This window comes from Megalobrama amblycephala, linkage group LG15 (genome assembly GCF_018812025.1).
Source record: "Megalobrama amblycephala isolate DHTTF-2021 linkage group LG15, ASM1881202v1, whole genome shotgun sequence".
In the NCBI taxonomy this organism is placed as follows: Eukaryota; Metazoa; Chordata; class Actinopteri; order Cypriniformes; family Xenocyprididae; genus Megalobrama; species Megalobrama amblycephala.
In genome coordinates, this window is record NC_063058.1 from 11,330,217 (window position 1) to 11,347,605 (window position 17,389).

The window sequence follows — 17,389 nt, forward strand, 5'->3', positions numbered from 1 at the left end:
AGATGTGCCCAGCAGCAGGCCTGTTGATTAGGGCTAGTTAACAACACCAGGGCATGGCGGAGGAGGAGGCTGACCCATAATGCAATAGCTGAGAGAGAAAAAGTGGACAGGAAACAGCTGAGCGCCATAAAAAAAAAAATCTTTACATATTTAGCATGCAATTCAGTTTATTTTGAAAGACTTATAGAAGACCCATCAACCCCACAAAAACAATTCTGATATATATTACACCTCTCGCTATCATGCATACATTCACACAAGTGAAAGGAGATTTGTCTCGTCCATGGGCTGATATGACATAAATCAGGCCTGGGATGAGGGAGAGGCCTGATAAGACCTAATTAGTCCTCTGGGCTGTGGGTTAAAGATGTGGGCGTTACTTGAATATGAAAATAAATCAAGCAGCAGACCAAATCAAGAGTGTCAGACCAGCCATCACTGGCAGAGGATAAAGAATCAGAAACAGGTGGAATTGAATGCTGGGAAACAAACTTTTCAGCATCCTTTTTTGTTTTGCACTAAATAAGATACTTACGAATAAGCTAATATAATTTATGGCAAATGTTGTACTGAACACAACATGAATTTAACATGTTTTATTAGGCACGATTTACCAGTATGCTAAATTAAAATGCAGCAAGTTGTTTATTTTATAATTTTTTCATCACAATGTAATAATCTGAAACAAATTTTCTTTTCTGCTGATGTCATCAAGGTCATGTGGGTGGAGAAAAACAACATCAACCAAAAATGTCACAGTCTAATGTCACAAATAATAAAATCACGATGGATAAGCATTAAGTGTTATTCTCATTAATTTCCATTGAATATTCTGCTAAATGCAATGTCTTTAAATATATATATATATATATTTTTTTTACATTTTTATTACAGAGACAGTTTTGGACCCCAGTGATGGTTTAGGGGCAGTTTAGGGATGTGACGGTGTGATGGAAACTTCCATAGGAATGAACTGAAAACGATCGCTTTGCTCCGCTCTCTCCTTGCTAGTGGACGAATTAGCGGCCAATCAGGGGGTGGCAATTGCTTGAATGGTGGGTTCATTATTATTCTTAATGAAAAACACAACAACAAAACAGTACAATGACAATCTTGCTTAAATAGGTGCTTTTACATTTCACGTTGAAACCAAACCTTCCGCCATCGTCTTGTCAGTCAACAGTGAGGCGAAATGGGCAAAGTGAGGTGAAATCTGACTCCTGCTGCTGATCTGTGCTGCGACTCTTGTTCGGCTCACACTGAATTGAGCAGACACGTTCAGTTTTTAATTGTAGTGTCTGTTCTCTAACTGAACTACATTATTTTTTATTACTATAAAAAAAAAATCTAAAATGACGTAAAGGGCCTTTCCGCAGTGGGCAAGTGATGTAACCGGTGTTGTGGCTGAACACCAGTAACACTGTCAACACCGACTATCGTAGCAAGCCTACTTTGTGTGGACCAAAATATAGTTGTAACATTCTTATCTTCCCTTGCTTTACAGAATAATAATTGTAATTTGCTTTGCAGAACAACACGTCTTGCAGGTTAGACAATATATGAGTTTAAAATGGCAACAAAATTGTCATTTTTTAATCTCTTTAAAGGATTAGTCCACTTTCAAATTAAAATTTCCTGATAATTTACTCACCCCCATGTCATCCAAGATGTTCATGTCTTTATTTCTTTAGTCGAAAAGAAATTAAGGTTTTTGATGAAAACATTCCAGGATTATTCTCCTTATAGTGGACTTCAATGGAGCCCAAACAGTTGAAGGTCAAAATTACAGTTTCAGTGCAGCTTCAAAGCGTTCTACATAATCCCAGACGAGGAATAAGGGTCTTATCTAGAGAAATCATCACTCATTTTCTAAAAAAAAAAAAATAAAATTATACATTTTAACCATAAATGCTCATCTTGAACTAGCTCTCTTCTTCTTCTCTATTTGAATTCCAGCAGTGTAGACAATGCTAAGAGTATTACTGCCCTCCATAGTTCAAAGTTAGAACTAAAGTGTCATATACAATGTGCTAGTGCAAGTATATAACAATTAGTTCAAACTTTGACCTGTGGAGGGCAGTAATACACGTAGCAGTGTCTACACTGCTGGAATTCAAATAGAGAAGAAGAAGAGAGATAATTCAAAGATGAGCATTTATGGTTAAAATGTATATCATTTGTAATTTTTTTTAGAAAATGAGTGATGGTTTTCGCTAGATAAGACCCTTATTTCTCGTCTGGGATCGCATAGAACGCTTTAAAGCTGCACTGAAACTGATTTTGACCTTCAACCGTTTGGGCTCCATTGAAGTCCACTATAAGGAGAATAATCCTGGAATGTTTTCATCAAAACCCTTAATTTCTTTTTGACTGAAGAGAGAAGGACATGAACATCTTGGATGACATGGGGGCGAGTAAATTTATTTGAAAGTGAACTAATCCTTTAAATGAAGAAAATATTTTGCATTTTATGTGAGATCCTGATGATGACCGAAAAATGTGCTGGTAAAGTACAAGTACAAGACAAAGAGGTGCAGAATCATAGATATATATCTTCATAAAAGGAGTAGTTATGTGTTAGTGAAAAAGTCCTGGACTTCAACAGCTCCAAGGGACATTTTCCTACTGTAGGCCTACAGTTTCTCATCAGACAATCCCCTACTGTCACATGGCAGTGAGCTAAAGATCTAGAGCAGAGCATGGATACATACAAATACACTCAGACCAAAGGGCCAGGGAGTGTGAACAGGCCCGCCGGACATGGCAACACAGCGGACGGAGTGTTTATGCACATTCGCGCAGGCCGGCTGTCAACAAGGTAACCACAAAGGGGGCCGGTTAGCTTTAAGCGGTTGGCTGAACCCCGCTCAGCATAATTCTAGATTACACGGCAATCGATAAATCAGAGCCAGCAGAGTAGAGCGTGGACGATGGGCCCAAATACAGCCAGGCGCCATACCTGCCAGGGTAAACACAGTGAGTGCCCTGACACAGGCTCTGCCAACAAAAGCTAACAGTTCAAACGCATGTTTGCCGACACAGGTCCCAAGACCAGACCGGACACAAAAACACCGTTGATCAACTTGAAGTGACGAATCGTTATTGCGATCGTTGCGTGCTGAGAGGTTATTGGTCATAGTGGCTGACTGTAGTACATGTCTTGCAATCAGCTTTTTGCTTTTACTAAAACTAAACAAAGAACCTGGGGTGGAAAAAGTGTTTTGGGACGTTACCTAGACCTCGTACCCTGAGCCCCCCCCCCCCCCCGCACATACACACACAGAAGGAGTGGGGTGGGGGGCCCTTTGTTTACACATGTCATCCATCTCCACTCCCTCCAGAAAGACCCTGGAGAGGTGCAGTGATAATTCTCTCACCAAACCCCTCTCTGACACAAACCAGAAAACAAAAGGAATGCGAAGAGGAGGAGGAGGAGGCAGAGGAAGAGGTCCATCACAATGCTCCACTCCCTCTAGTGGTCAGAGAGTGCAAAAGCAGCCACAGAGCCTCAAAAAGGTCTGTACATCTATACTTAATATTTAAATTTCAATTGAAAATACAGAATTATAAATATATAATATTTTCTCTTTTAAGTAGTAAAAACTGCAATTACTGTTGAAGTATAATGAGTGTTGCTTATCATACCCTGCACTCCACCACGCTCTGGTCGGATTCACAGGTGACGTAGATCTCGTCCACTGCTCTCCGCAGATTATCGAAGAGGAAGGCCCAGTATCGTGCTCTGAGGTCCACCTTCCGTGGCTGTCTAGTCTTGGTGGGGCTTTTCTCAGATCCTTTGTCCAGTATCGACCCGGGTACATTTTTGCAGTCTATCGCCAAGTTCTGTTAAGGGCAGAAGAGATTTCAAATGCCTTTATTTTATCAAATGAACCCCATTTGCTATTAAAGGGTTAGTTCAGCCAAATATGAAAATTCTGTCATCATTTACTGACCCTCATGTCGTTCCAAACCTGTAAGACTTTCGTTCATCTTCGGAACACAAATCTTTTTAATGAAATCTGAGAGATTTCTGTCCCTACACTGATAGTCTACGCAACTACCACTTCTGAAAGTTCAGAAATAGATCATAAAACTAATCCATATGAATTGAGCGGTTTAGTCCAAATTTTCTGAAGAGACTGGATCGCTTTATATGATGAACCGATTTAATTTAGGCTTTTATTCGCATATAAACATTCATCAGCTCACACATCAGTTGTGGTAAACAGAAGCTCAAGCGTGTTTGCTTGACGTACGAGAACACTATAAAAAAAGAATTGTTGGTTTAACTTAAAGTAAGTAACCTGGTTGCCTTAAAATTGAGTTCATTGAAATTAAAAATTTGAGTTAATACAATGAAGGCGATTGGTTTAAGCCACCAAAACTCAAAAAATTATGTTAAAGGATTAGTTCACTTTCAAATAAAATTTTCCTGATAATTTATTCACCCATGTCATCTAAGATGTTCATGTCTTTCGTTCTTCAGTTGAAAAGAAATTAATGTTTTTGATGAAAACATTCCAGGATTTTTCTCCTTATAGTGGACTTCAATGTTCTCCAAACGGTTGAAGGTCAAAATGTCAGTTTCAGTGCAGCTTCAAAGGGCTTTAAACGATACCAGACGAGGAATAAGGGTCTTATCTAGTGAAACGATCGGTCATTTTCGGAAAACAAAAATACGGAAACTGAAAACTTACGGAATGAACGCAGCGCCAGTTACATTTTTTCCGTAAGTAGAATAGGGAAGGTGTAGGACATACAGCATAAGCTTTTTGAAGAATACGAAAATGCTGTTTTGGCAGAAGCACTTGGAAGGCGAACATTTGTTTATATAAAGCATATACATTTTTGTAGAAAATTACAAATTGTTTCGCTAGATAAGACCCTTATTCCTCGTCTGGTATCGCTTAAAGCCCTTTGAAGCTGCACTGAAACTGTAATTTTGACCTTCAACTGTTTGGAGGCCATTGAAGTCCACTATAAGGAGAATAATCCTGGAGTGTTTTCATCAAAAGCCTTAATTTCTTTTCGACTGAAGAAAGAAACACATGAACATCTCGGATGACATGGGGGTGAGTAAATTATCAGGAAAATTTTATTTGAAAGTGAACTAATCCTTTAATTATCTAAGTTGATTTGACATAAGAAAAATATGTTGTGATAACAAATCATAATTAATGACAAAGAATTTTTTACAGTGAACCATTGAGTTTCATTTACACAAGTTATGTTTCTGTCCGCTGATCAATGTTTATGTGAATAAATGCCTAAATTCAATCTGTTCATCATATGAGGCGATCGAGACTCTTCAGAACATTTGGACTAAATGGATTAGTTTTACAATCTCTTTCTGAACTTTTTGAAGCGTTTGGTAGCTGTGTAGACTGTCAATGTAGGGATATAAAAATCTCTCAGATTTCATTAAAAATATCTTAATTTGTGTTCTGAAGATGAACAAAAGTCTTACAGGTTTGGAACATGTAAATAATAACAGATTTTTCATTTTTCCGTTGACTAACCCTTTAACATTATGGGAAAACAGCTGTTTTAACCATCAGTGTTGCATATACAAATACTGAGTTCAAATCATGGAAGAATGGAAATTAGAACCCCATAAGTAAGAGGAAGAAACGAAAGGTCTCTGGCGCCCCCTAGTGTTCAACATGAGTAAAAGCTTTTTAAATGAAGCTTTCCAGTTCAAAGCTTCCTGGTTCAACTATCACTTTTCTTTAAAGAGAACCAATTCCTTTGCTTATTTGTATACTTTCCAAGGAGTATGCATGTTTCAGGTAATTTGTTTTTTTTTTTATCCAGGTTTCTTAACTAACAGATTTGTTCTGGATGCAAATAGAGATATTATACAATGAGATAATCTATACTGTATCACATTAATGTTTAATTACTAGAGGTTTTAATTAAAAGATTCAGAAACTAAAAACAATTCTGAACAAATGATTCACACCTGCTTTTTGTTCCTGTGGAGCCCGGAGTTGATTCGCTGAGCTCTTGCGTTGCTGTTACCTTGAATCTTTGATTTAGCTGCATGTGAACAGAATATGAAAATAATATTGCAATGCAAACAATAATAATAATACTTCAATTTCTTCAAGCAAAATATAATTTGTAATGTATTTTCCTTTTAATGTAGGGTTGAAGCATGACCTGGACATTCTTCCATTTTATTTACCTTAAAGGAACACTCCACGTTTTTTGAAAATAGGCTCATTTTCCAACTCCCCTAGAGTTAAACAGTTGAGTTTTACCATTTTCGAATCCATTCAGCCGATCTCCGGGTCTGGCGGTACCACTTTTAGCATAGCTTAGCATTGTTCATTGAATCTGATTAGACCGTTAGCATCTGGCTCAAAAATGACCAAAGAATTTCGATATTTTGCCTATATAAAACTTGACTCTTCTGTAGTTACATCGTGTACTAAGACTGACGGAAAATGAAAAGTTGTGATTTTCTAGGCCGATATGGCTAGGAACTATACTCTCATTCCGGCGTAATAATCAAGGAACCATGGGTGCAGCAGGCGCAATGATATTACACAGGGCCTGTGGCCCCCTGCTTGCACAGGGAGCGTGCCTTGCAACCATGGAGACATTTGTGAGAGACGCTGCGTAATATCATTGCGCCTGCTGCACCCATGATGGTACGGCAGCAAAGTTCCTTGATTATTACGCCGGAATGAGAGTATAGATCCTAGCCATATCGGCCTATAAAATCGCAACTTTTCATTTTCCGTCGGTCTTAGTACACGATGTAACTACAGAAGAGTCAAGTTTTAAATAGGAAAAATATTGAAACTCTTTGGTCATTTTTGAGCGAGATGCTAACGGTCTAATCAGAATCAATGAACTATGCTAAGCTATGCTAAAAGTAGTACCGCCAGACCCGGAGATCGGCTGAATAGATTAGAAAATGGTAAAACTCAACTGTTTAACTCTAGGGGAGTTGGAAAATGAGCCTATTTTTTTTAAAAAGTGGAGTGTTCTTTTAAAAGTCATCTTTTAGCCAGTGCTTACACTCATAAAGTGTCTTTAACTATTAGAACTGATCTGAGATCAGGGCCTGAATTGTGGATTCACTATAAGAACATGATCAGCTTTCTGTAGTCATCTAGGATCAGCTTCCTCTAGTCAATATAATCCCCTTTATCAGGATACGAGGGGTGAAAACTGATTCTCAATCAGAACTTCTAACTATTAAGTGTTCACTTAGGGTTACAACCCCTGATCCAGAAACGGTCACAGTGCAGGATAAATGCAGGCACTGGTAAATCATGTCTGCTCCGACAGAGCACATACTGCAGTCCCGAACTAACAAAAGACTCCTGTGGTGACCTGTCAGCGCTGACAGTGAAACAGAGGATCTGGGTCAGCTTATGCACACACAGGAGGATTTCGCAAACTCTGCGACAAAGAGTGTACTGTAACTCCAGGTACAAGAGGGGGAATGACAGATTTGGAGCACTTGTTCATCGCCTACATTTGCTTTGCAAATGGACGCTCTCTACAAAGCTGGATGCATTTTAAGTGGTTGCCTGATGGGTGTTGAGCCGTGTGGGATGTGTGACTGTTTATGACTACAAGTAAAAGCATATCAGCATATTAGAATGATTTCTGAAGAATCATGTGACACTGAAGACTGGAGTAATGATGCTGAAAACTCAGCTTTACCATGACAGGAATAAATAACATTTTAAAATATAGAAAACAGTTACTGTAAAATACAAATGGCAACATTAATTATTATATGTGTGCATGACTTCGTCAGATCTAACCCTCTTCCTCCTTGCTCTCCACTGGGACACTCCAAGCGATGAGATTTCGAGCAGCCCGGCCTTCCTCTGCCACGATCTTCCTCACCTTGTCATGGCTGTTGGACCGCTGAAAAGAGGCCTGTAGCAAAGATAAAACCAAAAGTGTTGTGAGGGGGGAACAATTTAGAAGAAACTAGTCATTTCTAGGGCTGTCGCAGTGAAGGAATTTCCCTTGCAGTGATTTTGAGTGGCTCGATATTGCGATATTAACATGATTTTTAAGTTTTTGCTATATAAATAAGCTCATTGGTCAATTTTTATATGTATAGCAGTTAGTTCCGACCCTCAAAACTGACAGGATGAGAGGCTTTCCAAAACTGCTGATATTTTACCAGTATTAACACTTGTCTTTGTGCACGCTAGACAGGATGTAAGTCAGTGCAGCTTACTCTGTTACGCCAGTAGATGGTGACAAGGGACTGTCTTTGAGTGAGTGATTGAACTGTTCATTCAACTAATACCTTCAAAAAGCTGATTCATTCATGAATGAAACACTTTGCAAGGCTCAACCAATGAGCAAAGCATCGCTGGGGTAACACTGAAGCTAATGCTTGACTTCATAGAGACCAATGGCACTCATTTAATGCACTGACCAGCGCTGATGCCATTGAAAGCATGTTATGACCAGTGTTGGGGCTAACACATTACAAGTAACTTGAGTTACATAATCAGATTACTTTTTCAAGCAACTAATAAAGTAACACGCTACTTTTTCAATTTACAACAAAATATCTAAGTTACTTTTTCAAATAAGTAACAAGTTACTTTTTCACATTTATTGACTGACGGCTGTCCCCATGTTAAGAGAAATAAAATGCAGAAGTTTTGTGTGCGCTGTGTAAACTTGATGGGTATTGTAATTCTAGACTAAATGTGAACATGCATTTAGTCATCTCACTTCATAAAAATCAATAAAAAAAAAAAAATCAGTCTTCCTCAAATTTAATAAAAAAAAAAAACAGTGAAATGCAATCACATAATTTTACGCAAACATGTAATAATTAACTATATTAACTTACACAAATATACTTTATGCATTTAATCTCAGTTTATTAACCAATGTCTTTGCTGCTGACCTTCAATGATCTAATTCAACCATACTAATAAGCAAAAATTACTTTAGATTAGATTTAAAAAATAAGAGTGTTGATCTTCCTTCTCTTGTATCCTATTCTTTAATCCAGAATGGCAGCACAGCTGAAAGGTTTGTTTGAGCTGCGCCCTCTACTGTACAGGTGCATTTCCTTCAGTAATTGGCAGTAATGGCAGTAATGTCTCGTGCATATACTTCAATGAGTGCTAGACATCACTGCCGTTGTCAGAGCGCGATCAGACCTCACTAACCGAGTGCTGAACGCAGTTGGACATAGTGCTGTATTAGAGGTAAAAAATGATATAAATTCGGTTTCTCGCACAAACTGATCGTTTTGTGTCTTAGGACATCAATGTGTCATCACGAGCCGCAGAGTTTAATTTGGATTTGTCTAAGCAAGTTTTATTTACTCTTATATTAGAAGTTCCCATTCACTCCCATTATTTGACTGACAGACGGCAGCGGCTGCAGTTAAAAATCATCATTTGTGTTCTACTGAAGAAACAAAGTCACCTACATCTTACTGCGTGTGGCATGGTAGCGCCACGGCTTGTCGGACAAAGCAACAGTAACTAAGGGGGGCGGGTCTTTGCGAAGGGTCAATTATGCCAAAATGCCAGTTTTGTCGAGTATTTTCATAACAGCAGTCTTAAATGAGTTAAATAATGTCTTAAATGAATTTAAAGAGTTGTGGGAAAATGAGATGCGTGTCAGATCCACGTTATGTTCGGCAGCGGCAGCTCTTCAGAGCAGAAAATTGTAGCTCTAATAAGGATTTATCTAAAACAAGACTGTAAAGTGTTTGATAACTGTATTCAATTTCTGTATATTTCCACAGGTAAATATGACATTTATTATAATGGGTTTATGTGAAGATTGTTTTAAGTTCACTTAAAAGTTATTTTTTAAAGCCTAATAAATGTTGAAATTGATAGCTTTTAGTTATACTGTAATGTTGAAGGTCTATAATTAATGACTATAATCAATTTCATAGAGACATCAGCACAAGTATTAGTATCAGTGATACTGGCCTTCAATCATAAAAAGATGATATTAAAAAAATAAATAAATAAATAAAAATATACTGTCTTTAAATTGTTTCTACATAAATTTGGAGAGTAAAGCCCAAAGTATACTTTACTTTTTAGGGTCAGCGTACAGTGCGTGTGATGTGAATTTTGTCATCAGAAGAGTATGTATGCCGGATTTTGTAAACCTGCATAATTTGTACGCACAGGTCGCACATGCACATTAAATTTTTTTTTTTGCAGTAATTAGTTTATCCACAAGGTGGCAATCGTGCCCTGGGGGCGTCTATTCACAAGGTAGTCGATGAAAAAATTGCATAAACAGAACAGACCGGAACGCATGCAAGCTACAGCGACAATGGAGGCCTATATAGATGACAGATTGTGCGAAGAGATTAGAAATACCCTCATTTGATTTTTAAAGTGCCCCTATTATGTAGTGTGTAACATAGCTCTAAGTGAATGAAAACATCCAGCAAAGTTTTAAATCTGAAAGTGCCCCGTATATTAAAGGGTCATGAAAGGGTCATTTAGCCTGGTCGCTCACACCTCTGAGCTGGAAAAAGTCTGTAAAAATGGGCGTGTAAAGCTCTGGAAAAGTGGGAGTGTAGGGGGGGGGGGGAGAGGGGAGAGAACAACCAATGAAACACAGACCTACAACACACTCATTATACAGAATAAAGAATATTAATATATGAGCACGGAGAAAGAAGACAACAAACTCCCAAGCACAAGGGAGAAATGTGAAAGAATATTTAAAAGGGCTAATAATACTTTCATTATGTTTACGAGCACTGCAGTCTCATGAAAAAACAACACAGTTTAACAGAGAAAGAATAAAGACATAGAGAATGGACAAAATTAAACTAAGTCTTTTGTTCATCAGAATAATCGCGTCATCGCGTTCAGATACACCACTCTATCAGTGTCCAGTTTGCACATATATTTCATTTGAAGAAGACTTGATGAAATATGTATGCATACACCGTGCTGGTTCATGTTTGGTGCAGGAGAATGTGTGAAATATGTCTATAAAAACTTTAAACACGGATACTTTATTCTGTATGAGCTAGGATGTTCGTGGCTATTGTTGTTAAACACAAAGCGGAGCTCCGCGCTGAAACCGTTCATATGCGCGCTCCGTGTGTATATCATAATAACAATTGTATTTTTGATGTGTTTGTATTCAAACTCCAGTTCTGACCGCATCATGGGCAAAATACAAAAAACACTCATGTGCTGCTGTGCTGAGGGAAACATACACACGGCTCGCATGTCGAATGCAGAGGTGAATGAACAGCACTTTTGTGACATTTGTAGCAAAACAATCCACATGAACCCAAACTTCTGCTCTGGTCGCGTCGCAGGAAAACACATTGTGTTGCAGCACTGAGGAAATGAACACCAACGATATGTCTCTGAATGACAAGAGACGGAGGCAAGAGAAGTGATACTTCCTCATGCATAATACCGCAATTATAATCGTATGCATATTACAGCGCAGTGATTGGATTGAATGAGCTTTAAGTCATGAATAAATGTAGAAAATGTTGACATCAGCATGTTCGACCAGCCCATACTTGGAGCCAACCAGCACTCTGGATCCTGCCGGTGGTACACGATGACGTCAGATTTTGTGAGGTTGGTCTGACTTTGCTTTTCAAACCGGAAGACAGAAATCGCTCCGAAAAATGCAAAAATGAACTAATTTCAAATTATAAGTAAAATTAATGAGTACCTTTAGCCTAGTAGTGCAGCCTATACATATCTGTTCACAGCTTAAAAAATGTGTTCTGGGGTTTCATGACCCTTTAAGTTATTGTCTCTCAAAAATAAGAGTCGACTCTGAATCAATAAAACGAGTCGTTTGTAAAACAAAGCCTTTTCATTGTGACATCACAACAAAACATTAGCATATTGCCTGCCCACTTATTGCGCGCGCAGATGCCAGGGAAAACTTGAAACCCGAACCTTGTGCTGTGTGTTCCCGTCATTTTACTGACTACTGCTTCAACCTAAATGCGTAAAATGTTTATTTGGACCAGCTCTTTTCCTCCTGCGAATCACAACCTGTAAGTATGATTAATAATTGTTGACAAGTTTGACAGACTGACTGTTTTGTAGGAAAGAATGTAATTATAATTTCACAGAGAAAATAATTTAAAGGTGCCATCGAACGTTTTTTTACAAGATGTAATATAAGTCTAAGGTATCCCCTGAATGTCTCTGTGAAGTTTCAGCTCAAAATACCCCATAGATTTTTTTAAATTAATTTTTTTAACTGCCTATTTTGAGGCATAATTAGAAATGCGCCGATTCATGCTGCGGCCCCTTTAAATCTCGTGCTCTCCGCCCACGGAGCTTGCGATTGCCTTAAACAGTGCCTTAAAGTTCACACAGCTAATATAACCCTCAAAATGGATTTTTACAAAGTGTTCGTCATGCATACTGCATGCATACATCGGATTATGTGAGTATAGTATTTATTTGGATGTTTACATTTGATTCTGAGTGAGTTTGAGGCTGTGCTCCGTGGCTAACGGCTAATGCTACACTGTTGGAGAGATTTATAAAGAATGAAGTTGTTTATGAATTATACAGACTGCAAGTGTTTAAAAATGAAAATAGCAACGGCTTTTGTCTCCGTGAATACAGTAAGAAACGATGGTAACTTTAACCACATTTAACAGTACATTAGCAACATGCTAACGAAACATTTAGAAAGACAGTTTACAAATATCACTAAAAATATCATAATATCATGGATCATGTCAGTTATTATCGCTCCATCTGCCATTTTTCGCTGTTGTTCTTGCTTGCTTACCTAGTCTGATGATCTGTGCAGCTCCAGACGTTAATACTGGCTTGTGTAATGCCTTGAACATGGGCTGGCATATGCAAATATTGGGGGCGTACATATTAATGATCCCGACTGTTACGTAACAGTCGGTGTTATGTTGAGATTCGCCTGTTCTTCTGAGGTCTTTTAAACAAATGAGATTTATATAAGAAGGAGGAAACAATGGAGTTTGAGACTCATATGTCATTTCCATGTACTGAACTCTTGTTATTCAACTATGCCAAGATAAATTCAATTTTTAATTCTAGGGCATCTTTAAATTAGAGCTAGAGTCACCACATTCTCTGCAGCATGCACAAATACATATTTATCCTAGTTGTGTGTGTTGTGTTCGCTCCATGCAGCTTGTAGGTCTCTGGCTAACCAGCTAACAGCAATATGTGTTCGCTCGCAATTGTCTAGAAATGTGTCAAATGTTTTTTGATGTTATTACTTGGAGTTATGATAAAGAATAGAGCAATACGTTGGTGTACAACTGCAGTGCTTTATCAATACGTTTCTGCACTGAGCTAACGCATATACCATGACTGTTTGTGCATTTACCGCTAAGCTGTGAGCTAGGTTCGCTAACAAACACAAAACAACTTATTTCCTCTCTGAGCCTTTATTTTTTAGAAAAGAGCGGAGCACCATCATTATTATAATATATTGTAAGTGATGCAAGCACTATATACTGTACTCCGTGTTAACCAGCAGAAGACATTTGACCAATCACCTCAGATTAGCGTCATGCAAACAAGGGGTTCGACAAAATGAATCATTGAGCGAATTGTTTGGGAGTCGTTGAGCAAATAAGGTAAAAAAAAAATGCGTATTAAAAGACAATTAAAGTGTTTTTGACCTTGCATGCTTTTAAACCTGTTGTTGGGGACTTCCAAAATAAAAACAGTAACCTTTCAAATGCCATAATAGGGGCGCTTTAAGATATTTCAGTGCAAGTTGCTTTCAGTTAAGACAGCTTAAACATGCATTTTAGTCTGGGACTAGGTTTAAGCCTTGTCTGTGAAACTGGGCATATAAAAAACATTTTGCATATAGCTAATTATTTAGTTGTTCGTTGGCCATATGCCAATGTTATGCAAACGCAAAGCTGTTCAGTCTGTCAGAGAGGAATATTTCATAAGGCTCACTGGTTTTTACACATGCATAAACAACATACTGTCCTCCCCTGCCACTATCGCATGTCCTCAGGGTTAAAATACACAACTGACCTACTTAACAAATGACAACAGCTTTACTCTCTAGAGGTCTGAAAATAAGAATGAATGAGGATGAAACTGACAAAAATATTGCAAAAAAAAGGAAGGAAGTAAATTAACTTGTTGCCTGTCAGCAGGGTGTTTGGATGGTAAATATTTACTCTGGGTTTCCCAAGTTTCTGGCAGCTGACTGGCAACAGAAGGCCAGAGTCTACATTTGTCATGCATCTCGGAGAAAGGGGGGGGGGGGTGGCGCTTCCGAGTTGGCATTCGTTGGTACAAAATAACCAATGTAAAAGTGCGAAGGGGGTATCTGATCTCAGGTCAGTGCTCCATGCATGCGTGAGATGAATCGAGCTAATCACCTAATCACCAGCAGGCCCCTTGACACCCGAGGTTATTAGGGTTAGATCTTACCGAGCACCTCAGAACTGCAAAACAAGGACGCCCAGCTACAAAGAACTGCTTTCAGGACAAATAACAGCGCGCCGAGAGCTGCAAGCCACTGCAAGGATAGAGTTTCAAGCGCGTCTAAATGCAGAAGCAAGTCGAGGGACACAGAAAGAACGATGGGAAAGAGGACAGAAGGTACGTACAGAGTAGAAGCAGAGTCTGCAAGCAGGTTCCTCATCCATATCCGGCCCTGACATGCTACCGAATTTGCTTATGGCAACCTGTTCACCCCTTTAACCAGCATCTCTGCTGCACGAACGGCCCGACATCGTCATTTGACAGCTGGACCAAAAATAGCCCCGTGGTTGAGCATGACTCCTGTGGACTCGGGTAGATGCCTCTGTCAATCAGCAGGACGAACTTCTTCTGGCAACGGGACGGTCTTTCTTTGACCCTGCAACGTCTTGACTGCACAGTGACTCTGCTGCTACTGTGTTGCTGTCTTAGTTATGGTGTAGTCACTCTCCACAGCCAGGCAGAGTGTCGTGCAGAGCTCCTCTCTCTCTGTGCAGTCATGTGCACATGGCAGGCCGCCCACTCGTCCAGCATGTGCTGGAGGCGGCAGGGCTGTGTGTGTCAGCGCGTCTACATTAGACACGCCGCAGATTCAACATCTGATTGGAGCTCAGCGGTGCGTAACTCACATAGGGGATATAGATGTAAATAGAGATGCACCAACGAAATGTGGAACAGACACAGCCGCGAGGATGACAGCGGTTTGAGGACCACACTGAAGATTTAGGTTGGTATGTAATATTCACATTTTTCTATATTAAATAGTTTAGACAGAGATGGGTATGTATGTATGTATATATGCGTGTGTATATATACGTGTGATTTTTATTACATTTTTAAATCATATGTGCATTAAAGCTTGGAATAAATACATTTTTTGCCTTTGATCTGGAAATGAGTAATTGGAAGAACACAGTTGCTTTATAAATAACTTGATAAGGTAATTTGCTCTCTAACATTAAACAAACCCTACATTTTGCATGGTTATTTACATTCTGCAGATATATTTATGCTTTAATATTAGGGCTGTCAAGCGAATGAAATACACGATGTGGCAATTAATTAATCTAATTAATCAAATTTGGCTGAGAAATGACCCCCAAAAGATCCTTTAAAGTCATTGTTGTGTTAAATAAGAAATGTATCAAATAGACATTACAAAAAGTAGCTTTAGAATTTTATTTGATTTCTCAAAGAATTTATTACATGTAAACCTTTAGGCTTTAATGGCCATGAGGATGAGTAAATGATGGGTGAAGTATACGTTTAATGTTTTTTTTTTATTTATATGGAAAAATGCAGTGTTAAATTTGACAGCAAATTTTGATTTAGTTTTAGTCATAGTCTTTTGACTAAAATGCCATTTAGTTTTAGTAATATTTTAGTCATCGGAAATTGTTTTAGTTTTAGTTTAGTTGACTAAATCTACAGCAGATTTAGTCAACTAAAATCTAATTTAGTTAAATTGTAATGCATTAAGCATTTCTCTAATAATACACAGATCCACTACACTGATAGAGGTACATCTGATATTCTCCAAACTGTTTATGTTCACCCAACCGTACTTTGCTCGCCAAAGCAGACGGTTTTTGACCGTTCAAGTGCAAAAACACACAAAAGACCAAAATTCAATGCTTTTCAGGGATTGACACACTTATCATTGATGTACTATTATAGTTTTCTTTTAAAATTTTTATTAGATTTGATTTTTAGTTTTTCTGCTTTCATTGTAATTTTAGTTCAAATTTTTACTTTTTTTTTTGTATGTTTATGTCTTTTATTTTTTGCTTTTAAATGTCTAAGTTTTTATTTCTGTTTGTTATTTTAATACCTCAGGTTAAGAAACTTAGAAGAAAAAGCTTAGAAACTAGATGAAATAAAATAAGTTTACATTTTTATACATTATTTTTTATTTCAGTTAACATTTATTTCAAGTAATGAAGATTTCTTTGGTTTTAAGGTTTAGTTAACTAAAATAAACCTTATACTTGTAAAATATATTGAATAATGTGTCAAATAATGTTCTTAGTCTTTCCTTCCTGTGACAGAAGATACAGTAGTTTACTATGAATTAAATAGAAATTCAGTTAAATACAGTTTATTGTGTAAACAAAATAACAATAATGACCAGGAAAAAATAATAATTATAAACCATCCCGAAATACACCGTGACTCTTATTCTGAAATGTCTGCAGGCTGCTCATGAGGGTGATAAAATATGCATTCTTACAACCGTCTAAAACATATTACCGTATAAACATTGTATAGTAAACATTGTCATAATTCATCAACATTAGCTCATAAGCAATCACTTGGCATAAATGTGTGCCATTCATTAATTGCGAAGCAGTCTGAAGTGCTGCTGGACGAGCCTGTAGAGGGCGCAACAGTGCCGCTTTTCCCGTGGTTCGATCAGCACATTACACTTCAAATGTGCGCATCTTCCACAGGACAGCAGTCCTGACAGGATATCTTCCCAAATCGTCCCTCGCTTTCATTTTCGTCTCGTTTTTATTCATTGATGAAAATTAGAGTAGATTTTAGTCATAGTTTTAGTCATTCAAAACGCATTTTTATTTAGTCATTGTCTCGTTTTCGTCCGTGAAAAAATGTTGATGAAAATTATGACGAAAATGATTCGTCAACGAAATTAACACTGGAAAAATGGAAAAAAAAATTTAATGAAATGAAATGATAAGCTAAAACTGCCTGTAGGTGGCGGTAAATGTCTAAATGAGTAAAGGCCCCGGTATACTTCAAACGAAATCGAAGAAAGAACTGATGTGACGTCATTTCGAACAAAATCAGGCCAAAACGAAGTTCGTTTTGTGTTCTTTTTTGAAGTTCGAAACGGCTTGCCAAAGCGAACTTTCAGAAAAAGTTTGTTCCAGCACCAAAACACCTTCGTACTGCCA

General features: G+C 38.0%; 1 protein-coding gene across 4 annotated transcripts in view; it reads right to left on the bottom strand.

Annotated features, from left to right (window-relative positions):
* scaper (S-phase cyclin A-associated protein in the ER) overlaps positions 1 to 17,389 on the bottom strand; it is a 144,677-nt gene that overhangs the window by 121,603 nt on the left and 5,685 nt on the right. For 2 of the 4 annotated variants that reach the window (XM_048158228.1, XM_048158230.1), the window contains exons 2-4: positions 7,788 to 7,905; positions 5,963 to 6,039; positions 3,646 to 3,843 (exon numbers count right to left, since the gene is read on the bottom strand). In XM_048158228.1, the coding sequence (XP_048014185.1) occupies positions 3,646 to 3,843; positions 5,963 to 6,039; positions 7,788 to 7,905 (393 nt within the window). Of the gene's footprint in view, positions 1 to 3,645; positions 3,844 to 5,962; positions 6,040 to 7,787; positions 7,906 to 14,602; positions 14,928 to 17,389 lie in introns of those variants that run through there. The other 2 variants (XM_048158231.1, XM_048158232.1) reach the window with 2 other exon arrangements.